The sequence below is a fragment of the Gavia stellata genome, chromosome 6 (genome assembly GCF_030936135.1).
Source record: "Gavia stellata isolate bGavSte3 chromosome 6, bGavSte3.hap2, whole genome shotgun sequence".
Taxonomy (NCBI): domain Eukaryota; kingdom Metazoa; phylum Chordata; class Aves; order Gaviiformes; family Gaviidae; genus Gavia; species Gavia stellata.
The window spans coordinates 11,805,017-11,825,893 of NC_082599.1; the positions used below are offsets into that span (position 1 = coordinate 11,805,017).

The window sequence follows — 20,877 nt, forward strand, 5'->3', positions numbered from 1 at the left end:
CAGCTCAATGACTGACCGAGCACCCAAGCCTTGTGAGCTCCTGGAGCTTGGAGCAGCTTCACTAAATGGCAGCTGCTATAGCTGAAATTCAACGTGTCAGCACTTGGAGGAGGAGGCAGGGGAGGAAGAGGAGGAGGAAGAGGACCATTTTGATTTGGCCATCCAGAAGTGAAAACTGTCCTTTTGCATGTCAGCACGACAGATCTTTTTAATGATGTCGCTTTACAACACCACGGCAGTCACTGGGGACTCTGCTTGCGCAGGATGCTGTAGGGTTAGAGACACCCATCAGGACATTCCTGAGCACCTTTTCCATGGGCCAACTCTGTAATCTCTATTAACATGACTTCGCTAGGGCTGACTGTATAAAAGAAGTGCAGAACTGGATCCAAAGAAGTAACCATGGGATTTTGATGGGGTTTTTTCTGCTTTGACTTTCTTTTATCCTCTATTTTTTAATTTTTCTTAGCAATCTTTTAATCCGTGGCTTGGTTGGCTTGATCCTGTGTTCAGAGGAGGAATGCTCCTGTGCAAAGACATTCACAAAGGGCAGGAGAAGTTCTCCAAAGGCTTTTGTTGGAGCAACACTGCCCTGAAGGGAATTTCATTTACTGAACTCAAGTTCATCGCACGATCACATCCCTCCAACCTCAAAGACTGTGTGCAACTCCATTGGTGCCTTGCTTGTCCCCCATGGGGGACACCGGCATCGGGGTGCTCCCCCATCCCAGCCTTCCCCCATGAACTGGGGTGCAGAGTATCAGCTCCGCGTCAGCCAAGCAGAGCTGATAGTGCCGAATTTCAGGAGAGCCCTCCGAGATGCTTGTGTACTTCCTAATGGGAACCACACAGGCATGGCGAGGAAGCTATGTAACTGCTGCAATTCTTTAAGGACCCTGATGAAAATGCTCTCCCTTTGAGATAGAGTTGATCCATATTCAAAACCAAAGTCAAATGTGGGCTCAGGGATTTTTTTTTGTTGTTGTTTTTTTAAAGAGTATGACTTGAGGTGCACGTCTGCACCAAGCAAGTGCTCTCAACATGTCCACTAATTATTATTCTTCCCGTGGCTCAGCATTTCCAAATCAAAACTGGATAAATAGAACAAATATATTTTACCTAAAATTAAGTCAAACTGCCAGCGAGACCAATTGTAACCTGCATTTCTGGTTGCTTTCTCTGACGCTTACACTTGTCACCTCTCACTCGGACCGACACATTGCATCCTGATTTTGTCTCTCTCCTGCAGATGCATTGGCTCCATTGTGCTGGAGAAGTAAATGGGGCCGTTAGTTGTAAGTAAAGTGCAATGGAAGTGCACGTGTCCACATGCACGCACAGCAAAAATGCAATCACACTGCTTTCACAGAGAGGCTGTAACCCTGTTATGTGATCCACTGGAAATGGGAGCGTTTTAACAAAAGTTTTAATTTAAGAAAATCTGGGTTTTGTTAGAAAATACTCAAAATTAAGTGATCCTTAGTAGTCATTTTATTATGGCTTAAAACAGCAGTTAAAAGCCTCTTGCTCTGTTAAAAGGCTTTGCCCCGAGGTGAAAAAATATTTCCATCCTTTGAATGAAAATATAATTATAGCTGAGACCACACTTCATTTGCTTTTTTCCTTCTCTTTACTAACCAAAAACCTGTAAGAGGAGGGAAGGGAAGAACTTAAATGTTCCCCATTCAGTTTTTGCTGGCCCTACACCCTGGACTCACAGGTTGGGCTGTGGGTTTCCACAACCGTGGCTGCCCAGTGCCTGCCCCTGCAACACCCAGGCATCCTCGGGCTGCGTGTCTCCATCACTGCCGCCGTGCAGTGCCAACCGGTGCTGAGCCGCTGCGGCTGCAGCACGACCATGCAGGGCATGCGCATGGCTGCGAGACCCTTCACCGCACACAAGTGCATGTCCTCACGCCGGTGTGCAGCTATGTGTGGTGGGGAGAGAAGGGGGCATGCAAAAAAAATCCTCCTGTGGATTTCAGGAAGGTACCCAAACCCAAAAGTTTGTGAGAGGCAGCCTTGAAATGTTAATGAGCAAGTGTGTCTGCAATGGGAAGTTTCATTCCTTTGTATCTCCTTGTCCACTAATTTCCTTAGGGCAGTTGTTGGCTCAAATTCTTATCTTCCTCTGCTCGATGAATATTGGCCATGCCATGCTCCCCTCCCGACCTTGCTTCATGGCAACATTATTTTCTTCTTACATGCAGCTGCTTTTCTTACCCTAGTCTTCTCTCAGCGCTTCCCTGCTTCAGTCCTGCCTTTCCGCCGATACAGCCCTGTTTTTTCTTTTAGTTTCCTGAGCCTTTCAGGTTGGGATGACCTCTGCCCTTGCACCACATCTGTCCTCCTACCTCCATACGTTCCCTCTCTTGGGTCTTATCCCAAAGACCCCTTGGCCGAGTTCAGCGGGTGGTAGGTCGTTCATCCAAGCCTCCAGACTGAACGTGGGGCCAAGAGCAGCAGGGCTGTGTGTCCCAGCACCTGGAGCTCACCGGTCTGAAACGGGCTCACCTAGGTGAGAAAACTAAAATGCAGGCCCCTAAAATTAGGTGCCCGATACCACTGGGTTAGATAGTCTCAGTTGCTTGACCCTTACCTCCACATGCACAATCTTGTCTTTTCTGACCTTACCTCCCTTCTGCACCAAACGCTCTTCCTAAACCTGCCCTTCATTTATGGCTTCCTCCACGGGTGTCCTCTTCAGCAGTGATGGCTCAGTACAGCTCTTCTCTCGGTGCTTCCCCCGGCATCTCCAAACCTTCCCCCCATGCTGCCAGTCACACTTGGAAGTCCTTCCCTGTTGTGGTGCTTCCAGCGGCTTCATCCCCTCCTTCAGACCCCTCCACAGGACACTCCCTGTGTGAAGCCTGTCAACATCAATCTACCAAAAAACCCACGATCAACTTTGTGCCTTTAGGATCAACCCATTAACTGGCCACAGCTGTATAATACTTCGCAATAATTTTTTAAAATTATTATTAGATGTGTTGTGGGATCCCTGGGGCAAAGACTTTTTTTCCGTGTGCGGATCATACAGACTACAGCAGTGCCTTGGCTTTGAAGAGATCTTATCCATGCAGACCACAAAGAAGTAGAAGAGCACTCCTGGTACCGATTTTGACTGGCACGATGCAGCATGACCTGCTTAGGGAACCTATGGTTGATCTTAAATGCCATGCAGTTCCCAGCATCAGCTTGCATGACAAAAATGTATAGAAATGAGCTGATGCTGGTTTGCTGGGTAAGACAGGGAGAGCCACTGTTTCGAAGATGTTGACCTCAGCGAGGTACAGCACAAATGAGGCAAGCCTTGAAGAGGATTTTTGGACCAGCTTTAAGGTGATACCCCTCAAAAGAGAACAGAAAAACCCTGGAAAGGAAAGCCTGTTTATCTAAATCGTGGTAAGAGAGAGCGCTTTTGGGAAAGTGGTCTGCCAAATAAAGCACTCCGCATTCCAAAAAATAATTCAGGTTGAACTTTTATATTTTACCCCCAAATGAAACAATTCGTTTCTACTATCAGAATGTAGAATCTGGTTACCATTTTTTTTTCTCTTCAAATCTCAGCCAGTTTTAAGCAAAAAGTTCTTCTACTAAACCAAGCAAACAAACACTTCAAAATCGGGGTTGGCTCTTACCCTGGGGACAGTGGGGTCCATCCCCACTGGGACGATCTTTCTGGGCTTCACCTCTCCCCACCCTGCCCGTCCAGCCGTGGCCCACACCAGCGCCCAGCCCAGGTCCCCAAAACCACCTGCACACCCCGCGCAGAACCCACAGCAGGGATTCGTATCCCCAAGGCTGCAGAGAGGGGTCTGCGACTGCTTGGGCTGATTGCAAAAAGCTGTCTTGGAGAAAGTCAGAAGTTCCTCCAAACCTGGCTCTTGTGATTTTGTTCACAAGGTGAGAATTTGTTGCTGATCTCCGTGCACGTCTCTCCCCGCCCCCCCGCCTTAGATGATAATGGTACATAAAGCAAATCTTTGTGCTGAAAAACACAAAAAAACCCTGCAAGGTCTTTTATCAAGCTTTTTTCCACTTCTTGCCTTGTTAGCATCAACCCGATAATGAATAAATTACACTGTTCTTATTGTGCATGAAATTACTCTTCTAACCCTACTACAAATTTTTGTTGTTGAGATTCCCCACCAGCTTGTCAGTGTTATGGCCACCATTTGCCAAAATTATTTTTAAAATTGTACTTGAAATATTTTGACCTTTTAAAGTCCTCATCACCATTAGCATGAAACATCAAAAACCTTCCTTTTTAAAAAGAGAATTATTTGTAAAATTGAATCAGGAACTACTGCTGTTCTGCCACCCGCTTCCGTCTGCCACCCCTAACTTACCCTCTCCCTCCCAGTTTCTGGGTTGCACTTTCTGCTCTGGAAGATTGTGGGTCCTCTAACCTGCACCGGCCTCTTGTGATGAGCCACTTGAAATTTATGCCATGGGAGACGAGATTTTACACCCTGAACTTCTCAGATGGGCTACCAAAGAAACGAGGACTCAGAATTTCCCCCTTTGAAATGAGATTTGGAAAATCAGAGCTAGGGCCAAACCTCTTCTCTGGGGACACTGCTACTCAGCGGCTGGCAGCCAGCTCTAAAATCACAGTATTTTTGGAAAGGGCAACGGAAATAGGCAGATCACATTTCCTAGGGATTTTATCTGGTCGACCAAGGCTTCTGAATTGATAGGGAGGTTCTAGCACCACATGTGTGACCAAGCAGTTCGTTACCCATATATTTCCACTGGCAGAAAGCTCCGCAGAGACGTAACACCTGGATGAGTAACTTAAGCGACTGAATAGCAATATGCCGGTAGCAAGACCTTGCAACAAAAGTGATGTGACAAATTTGAGGAGTTTTACAGTACTAATGCTTGTTATTGCTTCTCACAAAATGTTACCAAGCTTACAATAATCTTTACACTTTCAGCAAAAATGTGAACAGTATATTTGAATATATTAAAAAGAATTAAAAAAACATTTCACAAAAAACATTTGTTGCCATATGAAAGTCTTTCAGCAATAAATGCCCACACCAGTATTTAAACATTGTTAAAAGTATAATGATTTGTACTAATAAATTATGCAACAAGAGAGGTAAACAAAATAAAATTACAGTATAGCTCTCCATGTTCCTCCACTGAGCATCTGCAGCTCTTGGAAGCTCCATTTTAGATGACTAATTAAGAAACTGATATTTTCAGAGCAACAAAAATAAAAGCTTTTATTTGTTCATTTGAATATAAAACAGGCGTTATCACAGATGTACAAAGCGTACTGGTGGTTTAACATACAAGAAGGTTGCTGTCCTTTGCACATAAAAATTTTTGTTTGAAACTGTGATTGGCTGAGTTACATGAATTTCTCTAACCAGTCACCACACTCTATGAAATAACGCTGCTAACATTCAACTGATAAAAGGGACAGTCTTCCCTTGGGTAAAGTGTCAAGCAGGATTAAATATATATAATAAACAAGCACCATGAGGAATCTGCTCCTGTTTGATTAGTTTTGTGTTTAAATGTTCATTGTGTACCCTCTCTTTTTGTGCATGTGCATCAAGTTGATTACATGGTTTTGTCTGACTCCAAAAGCACAAGGTCACAAGACAAACATTTTATACATTCTCATGAATGGTTTATCTACAGTACAGTTTCTAATACAGAACAATCCTTCTTTATTGCTCAGTCTGATGGTGCTTAAATGTTTCCTTCCTTTTGCTTGCACAACAAAACCAGAAACTCAGTTTATCATTTCTCTTAACTCAGGATTTAACAACCACGGATGACAGGTTGCAGAAGAGAGCTGTTATTAACTGCGTTTCACAACTGCATTGCAGTTCTTTTATTCTCTACAAATGCAAAGTTGACTTCGTGAAGGTTAAAGTGATGCTTTGAACGACAGCGAGATTTGTTTTGCAGTACTGAGATCAGCAATAGCAGGACTTCACAAGTTAGTTCACACACTGCAATTATGTTTGTAATCAATCAACATCTTGTCTGAAACCTTACAACAACTTGCCATTAAGAACAGATTGTATTCTTTTTAGGGAGCAGAAGATGAATTTGACAAAATATAGGATTGGTCTGCAGAGCATGAATAGGGCTATTCACAGGACAGTGAAGGCGGAAAGGATGGTCTGAAAGAAAACGCGTCTGACGTGGCAAGATGCTCTGTACTGTACATGCAGACTAAAACGTCCCTACCACCTTTTAAAAAGATTTTAAACACCCAGCATCGAGACTCCCTTATACGTGATATAAACATGATTACATTTGCCCTGCAACAATCTTAGTCATGCATATCTGGTAATGAGAGCCAGCACATGAACGTCATTTGGGACAATAAGAAAAGCATTCTTGGACTGCAGCTGGTAAATCCCACTCTCCATCACAAACAGGTCAATTCAGTTACAACCACACGAAGGAAGGGGAAGGTTTCAAAAAAGGGGGCAGAGGGTGCAGGGAAGACAACAGAACTGGGGAATCAAACCTCTCTTTTATCCAAAGGTAGTAAAATGAAGGCAGCTGTGATGCATGTTTTCCTACTCTTCTCCCGTGATCCTCAGATCGGAGACCGCGGGACTCCTCCGTTCTTTAAACAGGCAGATCGGTTCCTCTGATGTTTTAATGCGTTTAGGGACTAGTTAGCCGATGCACGATTCGTGCCAAATCGGTTGTAGTGACTGTATGCTCCTCTCTTTTAAGGAATAAATTAAAGACCATCGAAACAATCGTTTCCTGTAAATGTAAACTGGATGCGTTGGCCACCGAGCTACGTGTCCTAGCTGAGAGGCAAATTGATAACTCTGTGCAAATAACCCCAAACCTTTTCCTTATAGCAATAAAAACACCAACTAAAACAATGAAAAAAATTGTGCAACAAAGTTCTGCAGCTAGACAACAGTGCTATTCCTCAACCTGCCTTTTCTAAGTCTAACAAGTGTATGCACATGCCAGCACGAATATTTATTGTTGCCTCCATGGCAAAGAAAAGAAAATTATTGTAGTGCATTTTCAGTCTTAAATTCATTCACTGCCTTAAAGGCAGCAATAATTCCACTTGCTGGTATCTAGAGGATTCTTTTCGACAGGGATACTTAGCAATCCAGGATTGCTTTTTTTCCAAAAAATTTGTGAGTAACATTTGATTATCTACAGTGGGAGACACCATGCAAGTGACAAGTACTGCATTTTAAACTTTAAAATCTTTTGTCATTAGTGAATTTATATTTCATATATATATATTTGATGTGATACTATCCACTCAAGATAATACAACACTTTGTTTTTATATTAGCAAACATTTCAAGAGTTTAATATTCTTGAATGTTTTTTCTCTTTTATACTTCTAAAGAGATCAAAATAAATTAAACGTTTTGTACATAATTACAGAAGAAGTAGTTAACTTATTTTATCTTTTTAGTTTAGTACAAAGATATTTGCAAGTTCATTGCCGAAATACACCTTATTTATAAATTTCTTCCATTCTAACGCTAACAGCAAAGGCTCTCTGGCCTTTGGGCTTTCAGCATCTCCAACAGAAAACTGCAAGATTTCTAATTGAAAGGTGCTACTTTGGGTATTCGCCTCGTACCACTACATAGTTTCCTAAGATGTGGGATCTAAAATGGCTTAAGTTAGTAACGGATCTGTATTCCTCAGCTTTTTATGACGTCAAAACAAATGAAGAAAACAATTATTTGTATTAGTATGCAAATTGTTTTAAAAGAATCCATTTGGAGGGCAGAATAAAAAAAAAATCTACTTCAGCTTACTTAATGTAAAATACAAAAGCCACATTTACTCAAAAAGCAGTATTGTCCAATAAGCAAAAAAAAAAAAAAAGAAAGTTTAAAATGGGCTTTTCCAACACACTGAAGGGCATTACCCCATAGTCCTTCTTTTCTAAAATTTAGTGGTAAAAGAAAACATTTCACATTTTATTTCCTGCCAATCGTGACTGCTTTGAAAAGTCGTAATAGAAACAGTTCCATTCTGATGAGTGTCAGCATCTTATCTGCACACTTTTTTAGTGGACACCAAAAAATTTTATACATCTATAGTAAAGTCCATGGAAGCTTTAAGGTACAAGACTACATGTTGTAGGCCACATAGATGGGATCTAGCTGGTCTGCCAAAAATCCATCTCGTAGGTGCATACGTTGTTTCTCTCCACGGGAGTTGATAGGAATTACACCAATGTCCACAACCACCACCACCCCTACAATCAGATAGTGCTCCTCCAGGACCACGTTGGTGACCAAAGGAACCAGGTCCAAAGCTTCTTGCTCCGATCCATCCAGCTCAACTACAACGACCAATAAATTTGTCCAGGTAAACACCGCACTGGAACGAAAGAAAAAACAGTATTAGTGGTGGGGCTTTTTTACCCATTTCATGTTTTACCCTTTTCATTCCACCTTGGTTACCTTTTGTTTCAACTTCTAGGGCTCCTTCTGTATGCTCACCACGAAGCGTACGGAGGAAGGCAGAACATGGCTGCAGGCAGGGGCAGAAGAACAGCCCCACTAGCTCTCACTTTAATAATGCTGCAATACTAAGCATTGACTAAGCTTTACAGAAACTCGAGTCTAACCCTTGCCCGTCACGTAAGGAGGTAGTAAGAGAGCGTGCGGTTCCCTCTGAAGCCAGAGAACTGTCACAGCACTGCTGGGTTCATAAAGGCATGCCTGAGCGATGTGCGGGTGGAGGTGTCTTCTCTGGAGTTTTTTGAAGAGCAGCCCAGAAGAGCAAAGGAGGTTAAAAGAGGAGGCACCGAAAGGCACAGCAGGAACATAGCCTGAGCAGAAAGATCTTTGGCATAAACGCTGCCTAGTGAAGGGGTGCGGAGCCCTGGGAACGTTTACCTGGCATACTGCAGGCGGCTCAGAGGCCCCCGGCCGGCCGGGGAGGGGGCTTCCTCACTTGCACGGTGCTAGGCTAACACGGCTACGCGCCTTCTGGACTGGGCTGGCTGCTGTCCAGGTAGGTCAGAGCTCAGCACAAAAGAGCTGCGATTCTTCTGGCCCAATTGGTTTATTCAGAAATAAGCAGTGTCTCCATCTGTTTTATTTCGGCCGTGTTTTATTTCCGTTGTGTTTAAGGGGACAGGAGTTTTTACATTCCTTATTAACAGGTGAGATGGTCACGGGAACACCATTATCAGCAGTATCTCCTCTTTACTAAAAGAACTTTGTTAGACCCCAATATTTTGGTTAAGCCCTTGAGCCAAAGCAGGTAAATTTTGGTTTCTGCTACTGGGCATCTTTTCTGGCTAAGGATAATGCATTTATCCTTCCAAATATGGAGGCTGGGAAGGTATGAAAGTCTGGTGTATGCTTCCCTCCATCCTCCTCCCCACATCTCAAATGTCTCCAAAGCCTCTGAAGTCTCACAGGAGGTCAGCAGGACTGAGGGTCCACAAAGCGCAATCTCATTCTTCCTTGCAGGTGTTTAAGACACAGATGGTGGTTATTTCTTCCTCTCACTTATGCCATAGCATAAATAATAATATTCATGTAACTCATACATCAAGCCCTGTACTTTATCCTCCTTTACCTTACAAAATCAGGGGATAATTTCCCAGATCTGTCTCGACCATAAGCATCTGAAAGTTAGAATATATTATGTATATAAGGCAACTTCAAAAAGAGCTACTTACCCTAAGGTCAACACTGGATTGAGCCAGAAGTGCACCCTTTCAAAGACAATTCTGAAAATCCCTGTACTTTGGAAACATACCTTACTTTGCCCAAAAGTTAGCTATGAAAATGCGCTCTATGTTGATGCTTAACAGAATGGATTTTAGGAGAAAGGTACTTACTATTAAAAAAACCTTCATTTTCAGATCCTGCCAAAGTACTATTTGATTGAATACTTATGTGCTTATTGATCTAGAAAACTAATGGGCATCCAAAGCAAGGCTGTGCAGGTTCCTTTTGACTTAGTACTGCTATGAAATGAATTTTAATTTGTAATTATGTTTTCACAGACATTCTACTAAGTTTTGATTGATACTGAATATTAATAAAGTGAAGTATCAGTCTGCACAGATGACCATCTCCAGAGAGGTCCTAGAATTTTTATGGATTGCTGTACAAACATCTAAATGAGTATTATATAGATTTTAACAAAAAAGCCTAGGGAGGTTTTGTTAAAATGTAAGAAGTTAGCACTTGAAACCATGCTTTAAATCTACTGTTAGCTTGTTACTTGGGAAAGCAATTAACGGTAAGATTCAGGAGCAGGTCCCTAAAACATGGCTTAGGAGAAGTTAGTTTGTCTGAGTTCAGAAGACTGATTCCCAAAACATTCATGAAGCTTCTATTAAGTCCTAGAGCCACTGACACACCTAAGAGGGTTTCAATTTAATTTAAAATTCATTTCATATGTCATTATTCTAACTCACTGGTGCCCACTGTACTAAAAGAAAATATTGCCCTTTATGTTCTCACCAGCTGAGATGAAGATATATTGGCCAGCATGTATCACTTATGAATACATTAACTTCCTAGCCCTGATAAATAATATAAAAAAACCCAAACAAAAAACTACGGACCCAGGAAGGCTGCACTTTATCAAGAAATTATGGAGTCACACCCAATAGATGCAACACAGCCAATGCCCTGAGCTGGCAACGGCCCCTCCTGCTGCTTCCATCCCACCAAATGCTTCAGGAAAAGCAAGGAAGTTCTTGAAACACCTCCAGAGAAAGAGACCCACAATGGTCATCTTCTCCAAATATCTTGTGTCGCTTTACCTATTTGTCATTATGCAGAGAGAGAAAACCACTTCTTAGCAAATTACAGGAAGCTATGTCTGTTCCTCTTTCAAGGCTTTGAAGTTTAAATGAGTCAACAATGTGCTTTAATTAAAACACATACACATACGTTATTTCTCAAGATATTCTGCAGTATTAAAAACACTTTCAAAAATGCCTGGTGCAGTTATACATCACAATAAAACCAGGCTGTGCCACTGTTTTGCTTGTTATGTATTGAGACACAGGAGGTCCAGAGACAGAGGTTGTTGATTTTGTGCTAAAATTTCTTAAGAGACAAGAATAATTTTAAATGACCTTTTTAGATCTGTTCCTCAATGACAGAAGTTGCACAGCAGGATCACATGTCAGTCAACAAGTCACCGCTTTCCTCAATGGTGTTAAATGTTACAGAATGAGCTTGTGTTCCTTGGAAGCTGACGCTATGTTTACAATCTATCGACTGGACATACCCAGTTCCTTTTGTTTGCAATAGGTATCGATGCAGTTAAATCCTTAATGGGTCACTGTAACGGAAACAACAGCAGCCTCCAACAAGAACAGAGGCTCATGTCCCAATCCAACGAAAGGCATATACAACATATATATAAAAAGAAAGATTTAACTGGCTATTTATTTTGTCAAGGGGTGTTTCACAAAGACAAGAGGAGGATCGCTAAGAGAAGCTGAAAGAGAAGTTAAGGGAGAAGAGTCAAGGATAGTCAGGACTAGGACTATGAATGAAAATTCTAGGATGGTGGCTTGAGAGAACTATTTGGCAGAGCACTGGTTAGGAAGAGGTTGGGAACTGTGAGCAAACCAGATGTTGTCGCTCTGAACTACTGTGTGTCCATTTTCTGCAGGGACCACATCAGAGAAACATCTAACTCCTCAGCAATCTCTCTTCTTTGAGGAAAACACAACCCTGAAGACTTTCAATTTTGGCCTTTAGGCCAAGGGTAGTAATAGTATAGCGTGCTTTCTGAAATCTCGCTCGTGTGCCTTGTACGTTATCACCCAACTACTGGGAAGAGTTAAGGCATCGAGAATTATTTGCACGTACTTCTACCTTCTTTCAGAAATTCAGTGGCCTTTTTCTTCAGTCCTCCCAGCTTATCCCAACCCTTTTTTAATTGCCACTATCCCACTAAGGATTTCCATGATAATGGAAGGAAAAGGATCCTCAAAGTGCTCTCAGTGGTCTTGAAAAAAGGAACATAATTTAAGCATTTTTGACACTGAAACCCACAATGACCATTTCTGCAGTGTGATATGGCTACTTCATTCACTGCCCATGAGCTCACACTTTGAGGACACACAAATCTCTGACAAACAGGTAGTGCTGAACACATCGATTTATGAATCTGTGGCCATCTTACAATAGAGCTGTCCCTAAGTAGCTTGATCTGAAGACTTTCTATCCTCTGCTGATACCGATCTGACACATTTTCAAGGCAAAGTTCACAGCAGCCTTAAAGTGTTCACGCTGGTCCATATGAGGACACAGAATCCGCCACCCTGTGTAATGCCTAGCTAGCACAAGACCATACTAGTAGTGATGATGCTCTAGGGAGGAGGCAATAAAGCAAAACCTCAGTTGCAGTCAGCCAAGCAATTACTGACTTAACAACTATTTAAGAAAAAAGCAAGGTGTTTTGACTAAAGAAACCAGTCTGGTCACTGTACTTCATTATTAAGTTTACTGATCCAGGCCACACCTTTGCAGCCAGGATTGAAAAGAAAAATGGAGAGTCACGTCTTATACTCAGTAAATTGCTCTGGCTGTTGTGACAGGTTCGTTTTGGTTGAAAGAAGAGTTGAGCTGAGGTTATATCAAAAGAAAACAACAACCTGACTCAGTCTTCTGATGCAAGAATAATGAAAAGCAATTTGTTCTTATGTCGGCCTAAAGAAATTATTACCTGCTGTGTGCATTTGATGATGTGATACATTGATTAAGACAACACAATTACTAATTCATTGATCTACCGCTTCAATTTCCATTGTGACTTTGATTTGATCACTGCCTGATTCATTAATAACCAATTCAAAAGTAACAGTGTGTTCACTAATAAAGTTTAGTAGTGTGTTCATTTATTTGAAATGTTTGCTTGCTTACTCCTTCTAATAACAACACTCCTAAAGCTTGAACTCATACCAGTTTGCTTTTCCTGGTTAGAATATAAATCTCAAACTCCAAGAAACAGCTACTGACCTACCTGAGAGCTGCTTGGCTCTCTCAAATTAGAAGTTTAATCTTAACTTGTACTTAAAACCACACAAAAAAAGAAACATTCTGAATGATCTTAGCAGAAAACAGTCCTTCCGGATTAAATCTGTTTGTGAAAACTTTCATCCTAAGGACATGTTTACAGCTGTGTTATATATCCTGTGACCATCCTGACAGGCCATTTCCTGGATCAATTGCAATATCCAAGAAAAAACCCCAGACACTATAGATACTTCAGCTTTATGTAAGGGCCCTGGTGTTACATAATCCTTACCATTCTGTGATGCTCTTGTGTGCTCTAATTACGGAGGTTTCAATATCGATCGGGTGGTATCTCATCCCTCGTAACTCCATGGCTTCATCTAATGCACCCACAACATAAAGTGCATCATGGCGTTCTGGTTGCAGGGGAAAAAAAAAATTAATGATTCTATTCTCCACTACATTAAATTACAAAAATGCTCACATTAATAAGTAAGTAAAGTAAGTATAACATTTAAAAGTTATCCTCGAATTTCTGAAACCCCAAAGTGATTTCTGAACTAATGAGAATTTTCCATTACTGAAGTGCAATGCAGAGCAGAAAGCAGAAGAAAGGAAGGCAGAAACACTGCTCCCATTTGAAGAAGAGAAAGGTTAAAGTCTTTATCCAAAGACAGTGGCAGAAATTCCTGTTTTTCTCCCAGGTGGACGCAGAACAGACTTACTCTTTTTTAAGGTGCCCTAAACAGACAAGAGGCTCCTTGTTTCTCTCTCTTTCTTTTGAAAGAGAAAGGATGGATTTGACCCTAACAGTATGGATGATGTTCTTCCAGTAGCTTTGAGATGGTCAGTACTGATGCTTCAGCTGTTTTACAAAGGTGTTTATCAATAAACTAGAAATACGTGCTATGTGCCAGATAGCAAATTGCTCATTCAGACAAATGGCGAGCTCTGGAGCATAATGCTCTTATAGTACAAATTTTTACTGACTGAAGAAATAAATGAGGCTGAAATGACACTTTTAAAAAGATACTAGGCTGATAATAAATGACTGCATGTTATCCATAAAGAAATAATGTTCACTAATAGACTCAAAAGCAGATAACTGGCTCTTTTTACATTAATTTAGATAGTTGCACAGTGGTAATGTAATGGCAATATAACCTCTACCAGTAATAAAGGGCAGAGAACTTTCTGCACTGGGAGCTACAAGAGGGAGGAGAATGGAGACTTAGCAACTGTGCCAGGAGAAGATTTAAGCCATTTGGATGCTTAAGTTGCAATATCCCCAGAGAATCCTGAATTTTCTCAAGGCTGGGCTATCATTATGAAATGAAAAAAGCCTGTGCAACCGAAAGTAAATCTCTTCAGGAAGAGGCTAACATAAGGACATGGGCAGCAGTTGTAATCCACAGTGATTACTAAAATGCTTTCAGATTTGATTAATTCACTCTTTGGCTGAATAGCAGCTGTTCTAATTGCATTGACACTGGGGCCCTGGGATCACTCCTGGAGGTGCTTGCAGTGCGGCTAGAAACCATACTTTGCCAACAGCCTCAGCTGCCACCTCAGCCAGCCACCGCTCGTGGCACTGCGCTCTGCAGAAATCACAGGGAAGTATCGTTTTCCCAAGCCAAGACTTTGTGTGCCTGGCAGTGCTGGTTTGCTTATATGTGTACATGAGATAAGGAATGGCATTAAAAAAAAGTAAGGAAATCTTGTACCTTCCCGACAGAAACCCAAACACCCCGTAGCTTCTCCTGCAGGTTACTGCTTGTATTACGTTTCAGTAACCATCCCCGCAGGTTTAAAGACAGGGAAATTTGAGAAACGGATTGCTTCTGTCAATAAGTTTGTAACAGAGGAATTACGAAAGAAGGTGGTTGTCACAGGAGGGACAGGGCTCAGACTCACAGCAAGGCTTTTTCTATCCGCACAAATGCGTGCCTGCGGATACGACTGTGAGAGCAAATGATGGCATATTAAGCTGCATTTCATATTTTTCAAGCTGAAGCAGCTGGCACATTAACAGTGACAAAAAGCCACTGGTGGAGGAGATTTACAGCACCTGAGGTACAGCAAAGGAAAAGCAACTGTTTCAGCAGGGAAATCTTGCACTCTGCTTTATTTTCTGATTATTTGAACTAAGGCTTTTTTGCAGTTCTACAGGTTTCACAGACTGAACATGTCGGGTAGCGCAGGCCAAGAGGCACAGTGTCAGCCTCAAAATAATCCAAATTATGTGCATTATATTATAGACCTAGATGACGAGAAACCTCTTACCTCCGTTTGCATCTGTGAGTTCTGTTCTTCTCAGGAAGCCCAGATAGCCAGTTCGAGCCCAAATAGTCTGTGTGTCTCCAAAGCTGAGTCTTGAATTAAAATGATCTGATTGCAAAGATTCATCTCCATAGATGGTAAAATACCCACTGGCATTGTGAGTGCTGTGAACCCATATCTAAGTTAAAAGCAATTATACTGGTATTAATTAAAGTAGCTTTCCAGAATGAAGCATTATTGAAAATTCTTGATGCAAGTATTTTTAGTCATAGCTAGATAATACTATTATGCCTTTTAACACTGTTTCTGAACCCGTAACTGACCCAGTTGTAGGCGCAGAGACCCCAATCTAACCTCGCTGAAGTTGGAGTGCGGATCTGAGCCGTGCCTGGCGGAGAGGGATGCTGGACTCACGGCTGCGGGGACACCTGCCTCGCAGCCCTCTGGCCCCAGGTTAGCCAGCGACCTGCACAGCCTCCTTGAATGGCTCAGCTGCTCTGAGGTCTGCTTGGTTACTGCAATTTTCAGAAACGCCTATAGACCACAGTGTTCTTTCCATAGCGCCCCTGCCCCAGTTCAGTGTATTTACTCCACCAGAGCATCCCCCATGAGCACCAGACAGACAGATTATTTTAAAGGGTGAGACCAGGGACCTTCACCTATGGAGAAGGATTCATTTCATCTAACTCAAGGCATTATGGAAATTTTTACGATTTCATAGTAATGAAATCTTACAGATGAATCTTGCAAATTAGATTGTAGTATTAATTATGACTAAGCAAATTCTTCATTTTGTTAATTAGCTCTTTAATTGCTCATTGAAAATAACATTTTTTCTCTCTCTAGAAACATAAAACAAATTGGAAAAACATATAGCCTTGCTCAACTCAGCTAATGAGAGTACTTCAGTGCATTGAAGCACAGTGATTACAAAGAGAATAGCACTAGAAAACCATCTAGTTGAAATTAGACTAATCAATAAACTTATTTTTTCATGTAAGTTTCCATCAGATTAGTGAAGCACCAAGTAGAAGATACAGTTAGAAAAATCAGGGTTTTTTCAATTTTTTAACAAACTTGAGCTATTATTAGTATTTATCAAGTATGTTACTAACAATTTTAATAATGATACAGATATCATGCTACACACTTTATATACTATAAAGATCTGTAGAATTCACAATTTTCTTAACGAGGCATTTGATAAGACGTATTATAGGAAACCATTGGCATACATGATGATAGCTGTATCTCTGCAATTTAGTTCAGAGCACACAAAGGTTAAGTTTTCTTGACTCACCTCACCAAGATGAGAATCTCCTAAGGGTCCCTTTGTTTCTGGATTAGCAATAATGATACGTACTCCTGGGAGGATCTGTTGAAAAAAACCATGAGGCAGTAAGAAAGCAGATACCGGCTTATGCAATCATATGCTGACTCTCTGTCCCCCAAAAACCCTCATTAGAAACTGGAAGAAATCCTTAAAAAGTTAAAGTAGACTTATAACATAAACAATTAAAGTAGTCTATAGATGTAATAAATTCTGAGATATCTGGGAAATGCTACAAAACCTCTTCTCCTTGTGAAAGCTGTTCCATCATTAAAAATTTCTCAGAAATCAAATATTCACCTACAATACAAAAATCCTACCAAATGGCCAGAGTCTCTCTGAGAGTATATACTAGAATAGAAAAAAACCCCACGCTAGCCACATGAAACTTCGGCCTGAAACAAAAAGCAAGCCAGAGGCACCATGCAATCTCCTCAGAACGAGGCCCTGCCAACAACTTTATGTAATGGACATTCAACCACTACAGAGGTGGGCAGATGTTAAACACTAAAATAGAAAAGGGAGCATCCTCCGGCCATGAGTGTTTGCAAAGCTATGGTTAGGAAGCTTTAGATGAGCATCCACAGCATCAAGGGCAGTCAGTGAGCCGGGAGTGCCTCGGTGGCTCAGTGCAGCAGTGATGGCACCTCTCCTTTCTCCCAAAGGCACACGTTTAGCAGTAGACCTCGGTCACTGGCACGTGGGCAGACAGTACAGCCAGGGTCAGAGCTGAGAGCAGCACCCCTGTCTCTGTGTGCCGGTCCTGTGTCCTCACCCTGTCCCCACAGCGATATGGGGTTCCCTCCGCAGGTGATCAGTAGCCTACGAGTACTGCCTTGGTAATCTCAGACCAGTTCTCAGTGGAGGTGGGTATACATCGATAAAACTGCCTGCACTAGTGGCAAATTTCTTGGCTGTTTCAAGAGGGAGATGTGGAGGATGAAATACCTTCTTTTTGCATACAAGAAGGAAATGCTTTTTGCATAAAAGAGAGAGGTACAGCTCCTGAGAGAGCAGTAATGCATCAGTTACCACCATCGTGCTGTAACCTCAACAGTAAAGAAAGGTCTTCAGTCTGCACAGCTGATAAAGCCTTCCTCAACACTACATTCACATAAAAATGAACAGAAGTGGAAATTTACTGAAAATATTTACCGTAAAAGGTACGTTTAAATCTTCTTTCAGTACTTACTTTTCCTGACTCCATGAGCGGCAAACTATGTGGAGATCCTCTTTCAACTAAACGAACTCTGTAAAATACATGTAAAAATAGTATACATAATACCCGGTTGCATTTATTTGCTTTCCATTAATATTTATTTCTGAAAGGAACAGTTAATGGTCGCAGAGATTAATGTTATTTTTGGAATAGATGAAGCTTATATCCTGTAGAACACAATTGGGCCCAATATTTAATCTTAGGCAAGACTTACGTCTGGGAAAATAATGAAAAAAAGATGTGTGTGAACGTTTTCTTAAATATTAAATTCTTCAAATGTAGTTGGTGCCTTTTATTTGGTTTTGATAGACTTTTGTAAATGGAATTCCATGCACAAATTTATTCACAAGAAGAGGGATCTAAAATATTGATTTCCCCCAAGAACATCATAAATGCCAGGGCACATACACAAAAGCATGGGAGCTGAGTGAGCAACCACATTCCACGAGTAGTTAACAGTCAAAATCAAAGTCATACTGAAATAGCTCATAACCCAGCCCCAGCTTGAAATCCGCATTTGCAAGTTTTTAATGATTTTCAATGGACAGTGGTTGATAAACATTTTAACAACAACAAAAAAAATCATTTAATGAAAAATATTATTACTGTGAGGTCAGACCCTTTCTCTGAGTGTGACTTTCTGGTCCTTCCTCTTCCTTTCTTAGATAACCTATTTTCCCACTAAAGGAACAGAAATGGCAGCTCTTCTTCAGTAGTATCACAGTCTAGAAGGAAATTCCTCATTTAACCTTAGAAAAGTACTCAGCAGGTTGGAATGACAGAGACTTTAAAGTCCTAAAATAGCTGATGATCTCAGCCAGTAGATGGTGAAGAAAATTTGGTAGCATCTAGGCATTCCTGTATCCTAAGTGAGATAATTTAAAAGCACTAATAGCCCACGAAAACCTTAAACTTCCCACTCCCAAACATTTTTCATAATCCACTTAACCAATCTAAATCTGGACTTCTGTCAAAAGAGCTGTTCTTACCCCTTTCCTCCCCTCAGCTCTGTGATTAGAAAGAAAAAAAACATCACAAGATGCCTAAAACCCAAACCTGTAGAAGGTAAAGATGAAACATCAGAAGAGAGGAAGACATAGCTAGGAGTAGATGGGTGGAGAACTGGATCCAGTTAAACTGATCATAAAACTGCAGTCTGTTAGGAGCAGTCACGATAGATCTTTTTTGACTGTTTTGAGGTCTTTTTATAGACAGAGTACTGCAGTGCTTAGTTTGGGAAAGGAGGGATGAGACACAGAGAGACCTCAGCTAGAGGTCCCTTTGGAGAAGAACAAAGCTTTGGCAAGTTCAGCCCCTAAACATAAAGGAGATGGAAAAAGATTATCTTTCTTCCCCCCCCCTCCACTATTTCTTTGCTCCAAAACTCTTCTATAAAAGCTGAGACTGTCAAGGTCAAGGCAGGAATAGTGAATAGTGTTTTATCTGCAGTTCTGGGAAGTCTCTCAACCTTGATGGACGGGGCAGGGCTAAGCCCTGAGACACTGCACATCAGTGTGAACTGTTCCTTGCACTAACAGAAAGAGATACAACCCAAATACCCAGCAATTTCAGACTGCTTTTCCAAGTCATTTTGAGAGGAAAAGGATGTAAAGTGCCCTGCACGGGGCAGCGCCTGGAGCAGGCACGGTTAGGCAGCTGCAGCTTGACCTGCTCTCCTGCAAGGTGTGTAACAGGAGCCACCTTCCAACGTTTGTTCAACTGCCACAAAACTTCCAGACAGAGCCTGAAGCACTAATTACCACTTCTGTGTGTTACCTTTAATGCTATACTGTCCTTGTTTTACAGTGTATTGATCTCTTAAACCTCTGTTGTGTTACAGGTGTGCACACCTGCCTGTGTTTTCTACAACATTTTCTGTTGAGCCTCCCACCAGCTGAAGAGCAGCAGGGCCACCGCCGGATTCGCAGCAAAAGCAGCGAAGCCACAACATCCATCTGTTCAACCAGGGACACAGATACAGGGCAGCAGAAACCCAGGCCACAGGAGCATCACTATAAGGTGTACATGCGAGGCTAAATTAATACTACTCTATAAAGGGTATGTCTACATAAGCCACACTTGCGTTGCTGTTCAAATGGCAAGCTGAATCATAGATACTTAGGAGTATGCAGCAAAGGCTTTAAAAAGAACTCTGTGCATATGGAAACACAATCAAATATTGCAAAACACAGTTGTTAATAATGTCTGTATTTCTGCCTTTTTATATATATCTTTGTTCTGTAAAATCCATATTGGTGTAGAAATAGAAAATGCCTTTAACTGAGTTCTTCCAAACAACTGGTATCTCAGTCTTTAGATATGTATTTGCAGACAGGTAGCTGTTCTTAGAAGAACTACTCATCATCTCAACCACTTAGTATCTCCTTTAACAGACAGTTATCCTATTCAGTATTTACCAACATTTGTCAAATAGAGAAAATCTTAAAAAAGAGACAGTTTAAAAAAACTCAACCATAAGCACTGCTAGGAGTGATGGTGTAACAAAGGTCAGGAGTACTTTATTTGAATTTAAGATTGGTTTAAAAATAATTCAATTTGGATAACAGTAGCAAAAAACCTCTGGGGCAGGAAAAGTGTATGTCAGAGCTGTCCCGCCGCCCAGAGACACTGCTGGCCTTCGCTCCCTTCCCGTTATTAAGACATGCCTCAGTGAAATGTTGCTGAACTCCAGGCCTAGCAGAAATCACCTATAGTAAAGTTATGCATCCAATGGTCAATGAAGTGACTACTGGAAATGAATCAACATTCATAAATCTGACCATCTCTCTCCTCTTTGCTTTCAGCACCTGTGCTTCCCACCTTGTTCTTATTATCACTAGCATATTCTTCTAGTCTCTCCCCACCTACTTCCTTTAACCTCGTCTGATTTTTTAGCACATGATGATCCAGAAGGTGCAATTTCTCAGTTTCCAATTCTGTTAAACCTCTCCCACTGCGTGCTTTCCGCCTCACATCCCTACAGAGTTATCACGGCAGCGCACTAAACATAGAAACGGCATTTCCTGGAGGTTTTCTGTGAGGGCCCTGTTAGCGCTCAAAAA

The 20,877-nt window shown here is 41.5% G+C and overlaps 1 protein-coding gene across 2 annotated transcripts in view; it reads right to left on the minus strand.

Moving 5' to 3' along the window:
• Positions 1-4,867: 4,867 nt before the first annotated feature.
• Positions 4,868-20,877, minus strand: part of DIP2C (disco interacting protein 2 homolog C) — a 326,695-nt gene continuing 310,685 nt past the window's right edge. For both annotated transcript variants that reach the window (XM_059819053.1, XM_059819054.1), the window contains 5 exons: positions 17,789-17,846; positions 16,567-16,641; positions 15,270-15,444; positions 13,279-13,402; positions 4,868-8,361 (listed from right to left, as the gene is read on the minus strand). In XM_059819053.1, the coding sequence (XP_059675036.1) occupies positions 8,109-8,361; positions 13,279-13,402; positions 15,270-15,444; positions 16,567-16,641; positions 17,789-17,846 (685 nt within the window). In that variant the 3' untranslated portion in view covers positions 4,868-8,108. The remainder of the gene's footprint in view (positions 8,362-13,278; positions 13,403-15,269; positions 15,445-16,566; positions 16,642-17,788; positions 17,847-20,877) is intronic.